General features: G+C 34.8%; 1 protein-coding gene across 1 annotated transcript; it reads right to left on the reverse strand.

The window, feature by feature from the left end:
• Positions 1 to 1289: 1289 nt before the first annotated feature.
• LOC139088948 (phospholipase B1, membrane-associated-like) lies at positions 1290 to 3738 on the reverse strand. The gene is made up of 4 exons (XM_070638312.1): positions 3494 to 3738; positions 3019 to 3370; positions 2707 to 2961; positions 1290 to 1755 (listed from the first exon to the last, which is right to left on the reverse strand). The coding sequence occupies exons 1-4, from the start codon at positions 3674 to 3676 to the stop codon at positions 1316 to 1318; spliced, it is 1230 nt and encodes a 409-aa protein (XP_070494413.1). The 5' UTR covers positions 3677 to 3738; the 3' UTR covers positions 1290 to 1315.
• Positions 3739 to 5293: the final 1555 nt, after the last annotated feature.

Here is a 5293-nt window from a genome sequence, read left to right on the forward strand (position 1 = left end):
TTGTTCAGGAATGGCACAGAAAAGTTTTTAGCGGATTGGATTGTTCAGGAATGGCACAGAAAAGTTTTTAGCGGATTGGATTGTTCAGGAATGGCACAGAAAAGTTTTTAGCGGATTGGATTGTTCAGGAATGGCACAGAAAAGTTTTTAGCGGATTGGATTGTTCAGGAATGGCACAGAAAAGTTTTTAGCGGATTGGATTGTTCAGGAATGGCACAGAAAAGTTTTTAGCGGATTGGATTGTTCAGGAATGGCACAGAAAAGTTTTTAGCGGATTGGATTGTTCAGGAATGGCACAGAAAAGTTTTTAGCGGATTGGATTGTTCAGGAATGGCACAGAAAAGTTTTTAGCGGATTGGATTGTTCAGGAATGGCACAGAAAAGTTTTTAGCGGATTGGATTGTTCAGGAATGGCACAGAAAAGTTTTTAGCGGATTGGATTGTTCAGGAATGGCACAGAAAAGTTTTTAGCGGATTGGATTGTTCATTGTTCAGGAATGGCACAGAAAAGTTTTTAGCGGATTGGATTGTTCAGGAATGGCACAGAAAAGTTTTTAGCGGATTGGATTGTTCAGGAATGGCACAGAAAAGTTTTTAGCGGATTGGATTGTTCAGGAATGGCACAGAAAAGTTTTTAGCGGATTGGATTGTTCAGGAATGGCACAGAAAAGTTTTTAGCGGATTGGATTGTTCAGGAATGGCACAGAAAAGTTTTTAGCGGATTGGATTGTTCAGGAATGGCACAGAAAAGTTTTTAGCGGATTGGATTGTTCAGGAATGGCACAGAAAAGTTTTTAGCGGATTGGATTGTTCAGGAATGGCACAGAAAAGTTTTTAGCGGATTGGATTGTTCAGGAATGGCACAGAAAAGTTTTTAGCGGATTGGATTGTTCAGGAATGGCACAGAAAAGTTTTTAGCGGATTGGATTGTTCAGGAATGGCACAGAAAAGTTTTTAGCGGATTGGATTGTTCAGGAATGGCACAGAAAAGTTTTTAGCGGATTGGATTGTTCATGAATGGCACAGAAAAGTTTTTAGCGGATTGGATTGTTCAGGAATGGCACAGAAAAGTTTTTAGCGGTTTGGATTGTTCAGGAATGGCACAGAAAAGTTTTTATGTTCAGGAAGTTGTTCATGAATGGCACAGAAAAGTTTTTAGCTCAGAAATGATGTTCACAATACATAGACTTATTATTATAAAGCAAAAACTGACCTAGGATATGATATATTTATGTCTATTTTTAACGCTAATCTGAAAGTGTATTTTAGGAATTATTAATCAAGCAACATGAACAATTAATACAAATGTCTTTATTCAATTCCTTCTCGTTCTAAAATATGGATTTTCGTATGTTGGACATTTAAAATCTGCATAATTAAAGCTTGTTGTTGTCGGTCGTTCATTCTCTTTGGTTAACATTTGATTCCATAAATTCATTGCAAAGTAGCTATGTCCTCTTTGTGATAAATGGAAGCAATCTTGTGAAAGTAATGTGTAATCCGTAATATTATTTCGTGCATCCGGAAGTCTTGCATTTTTAGTAAATTTAATTAGATTTACTTCAAAATCATCTCGATTGTGAAATTCATCCATATCGACAACTTCAGCTATTTTCTCCTTCCACAATCTTATTGTCCTGAGGGTTCTTTTAATCTTTTTGGACTGCGTCAAGCTTATTAAACATGGGCATTCTGCATAATGGAAACCTTGGCATTCGGGTGAAATTTGTTTAAAGGTAAACAGGAGTCCAACATCTATAAATAGAAGATAATTTATTTTTTCGCATCATTAACTTTCTATTTTAGGTATAGCTATCATGTGTACTGTAAACATCAGTTGTGGGCAACCTGTTTGACGCGGCACACATGTGTGTTGTGAAGATTTGTTAAAAATTTCCAAAAATCGTCTGGTATGTGCGGATTTGAGCAAGGATTACCATCAAAGTGTGCCCCGAAAAATAAAGGTTTTTTTTTTTTTTTTGAAGTTCATTTATTTATAGCGACTTAAAAAGTTGTGTTATAAATTTTTAACATTTATGTTAATTTTGCAGGATTTTTACAAAAACTATTGTTTGACTAATTAGCACCAGAATATAATTCAAAGAAATGTTCTTTTAGACGGTTTTTAATTATGCTTAACGAGTGATAAGATTTTATTTGCTGGGGGAGATTATTGAAAGAATTGAAAGCTCTTATATAAAAGTTTTGTGCGCCTTATATAAAAGGTTGTCCACCACTGGTGTACATAATATATTGAGACTTGTTTGTTTTGTGCTGAAAATATCTGAATAGATTCTTGATATTTTTGAAGAATCCCGAGCTGCACAATGACTTCATGACACAAAATATTGGAACCGCACCAAAAGACGCAGTGTCGACTTCATCAAGGCTAGGAGCCATTCACTTATTACATAACGCGAACAATTGACTGCTTGTCCAATCTACCCTTCCCCCAAGAACGTTACGCAATAAGTGAATGAACCCCAATTAGAAACGCAACGTTACCATCGTGGTTACCCCGCGGTTACCATCGTGGCTAATTTTTTTATGCTTCTCGGGAATATAAGAAGTCAATGTTTATTTAAATCATCTTCGCATTTGATTATGCAATAGCCGCTGAATGGATTTATATCGCAAGTCCAAAGTTCTAAACACTTAATCAATATACTTCTATACACTTTGATAGTAAAGAAGCTATATACTTACCAACCGGTATAAGTACATTTACCAAAGTCCGTGGAAGATTCTCGCGAATGATTCTCAGAACATGTATCATATTACGTCCCGCGTCATCAATCAATTTATCTTGATTATCATAATAGCAAACATCCAAACAGAAATCATTGGAACCAATCATTATTGTGATTACTTTCCAGTGTTTACTTATATCGACACGCGGATCTGATCTCATTCGTTTTACAAGATTCTTAGCTTGTTGTATTGTGTGGAACGAAATTGCACCTTTTTTGAATAATTGGATTAATACTTGACTCAAAATTAAGGTTACAAGATACTTACCAGGCTCTGCTACGCTAAATTTACTTTCACGTTGAAAACCCACAGAATTTTCAGCCTCTGAATAGCCATAAAGCTTTGGATTATAGACCTTAATTAAGTTTGGAAGTGTTAAGAATTTTCTCCAATTATCTCGTCCACCTATAGACCATGAAACTCCTCTACCCTCGAGTAATGTTTGTAAACCATTTACAGCTAAAGCACCATTTGCAGCTGTAAGAGAATCACCCATAGCTCCAATAACATCAATATCTCCCGGTGTCAATCTATGAACCGACGATGGTACAGTTTCGCTTCTTCTTCCAGGTCCATTGGCATCGCAGAAGAAGTCGTCTTTAAATAATTGCTGAGCTTTCTGTAGAAGAGAATTTCCATTAATATTGTCAATGGGAATTGTTACAAGATGAAAGTTTGTAAAATTCTTCTTATCATCTGCTACTCATTCATCTTCGTAATATCCTACAACAAAGAAACTTACACCATTCCTAAGGTTAACTTGATATCCAAGTTCAAAAGTTCTCGGCTTTATTAAATCTGATGCGAAAAGTCGAGCAATTTTTACAAACGGTCCAAACTTTGTGTCAAGAAATGTATATTGGCAATTGACCGTGAAAAATATCATCAAGATAAATGTAAATAACAAAGGTGATAATAACTGCATGTCCAAAATATTCTCTTGACTTATGGCAAACACTAAATCTTAAGAACTTCTTGTTCCATCAACAGATTCTAACGAACTAAGAATTAAAATAAGAAATAATGAAGACGGTTAGAATGAAAAATCTTTCAAGGACTTAGAAGATTAGAACATTAGTACGAAGCTTAATTCTTCCTGCGTATATATTGATACGGAAATCAATGTATGGACATTTTGAGTTTTTATTCTGGGCAGGGCAGGAGTGGACAATCTTTGTGCCGTGGTACACTAGTGTTCTGCCAATAATGTTTGGAAATGGCATGAACCGTATGTCGTGTGCGGTTTTGATCGCCACTAAGGTGTGCCGCGAAAAATAAAAGGTTGCGCACCACTGGGCTAGAGCACAAAATTTATTCAAAATTTGATGTTCTATATCATAGGGCCTATTCTAAAGTTCAGTTTAGATCCATAGCGTTACAACTAGTTCGGCTCTCTCCTTGGTTCTCTTAGCTTGTATTTAAGGATGACGGCTTACTAAACCAACGCGCCCTTTATTAACCAGAGCCTAGTTTGACTCCACTCACTGTATGACTTGGATAGACGGTGAGAATGGTGTATGAAGGAGTTATGCTCACCACCTTTAAGAGTCTTGCTATAATCTAAAACTTAATGTCCATTCCTTGACATAATTCTTTTAAATTTGATTCTAATAATATCAGCGTTAATGAAGAGAAGATGACGAACTAAGATATTGACTCTAGCAATCAAGCGCTGCCTCTTGACTCACTGATATGTTTTACACTCATAGAAAATAATAAAAATATTAAAGTTGTTCTTGTATGTTCGCATTGAAAATTGAAGATCTCAAGTGCTTTGCCTAAATAATACACAATTAGAAAAAGCCATTTAGTTCCTCCCATTCTTGCTGTAATATTCTCAATAAATCTTAAGCGTTGCCGTTGCCATAACAAAAAAAATCATTATTATCGTCAATTTATATTGTTCAATTTTTAATTCATAATATTCGGCACTTGAGCAATGAGAATAAGAAGAAAAGAGAACCAAGTACATTGTTAGCGTGAGCATCGGTTCCCAACATTTGAAGTTAAAGAGATAATTAATTATTTGAATACATTTTTGACAATTTAAGCTGACCATAGCGTTTGTTGCTTAAATTCTCATATTTACGAACGTACCTTCAAGTGCATTGAGTTGCTTAATAGTGTATAATTGAATGTCTTTTAATCCAAGAGATTCCCAATTGTGTTGAGAATATTCGTGAAAAGCTGCACTCTTTTAAATAATATTTCACTGGATCCATTCCAATGAAATTCGAAAAACATTTTGTATGAAAAAAATAAAATTATAGTTTTTTCATCAGTAAAGCCTCTTTTTGGAAGAAAATAGCTTTTAATAAATAGAACACCAGATAGAAATAACAGGTTGGGATCGGTATTAATCACAGTTAAATATGATAAATAAATGAAAGTTTTAGGTTTTCTCAATTTGACTACTTTGTAAACAAATAAAAAAATATAAGTGTAGTTGGCTGCCCCGTAAAAAAATTTGAATTTTCAATCGAAGTCAACTGATTTTTTTCCTATTGTCTTTCATTGAGATTCATTTAATTGAACATTTTGT

The sequence above is a fragment of the Chironomus tepperi genome, unplaced genomic scaffold, assembly GCF_022539635.2.
Source record: "Chironomus tepperi strain 1889 unplaced genomic scaffold, CSIRO-AGI_Ctep_v1 contig_172, whole genome shotgun sequence".
NCBI classification, from domain to species: Eukaryota; Metazoa; Arthropoda; class Insecta; order Diptera; family Chironomidae; genus Chironomus; species Chironomus tepperi.

Coding starts and splice junctions, on each gene's coding strand:
- LOC139088948 (XM_070638312.1), bottom strand. CDS start 3,676: ATGCAGTTATTATCACCTTTGTTATTTACATTTATCTTGATGATATTT. Junction 3,371..3,493: donor AAGTTAACCTTAGGAATGGT/GTAAGTTTCTTT, acceptor TCTCTTCTACAG/AAAGCTCAGCAATTATTTAA. Junction 1,756..2,706: donor AAATGTACTTATACCGGTTG/GTAAGTATATAG, acceptor TTCTATTTATAG/ATGTTGGACTCCTGTTTACC.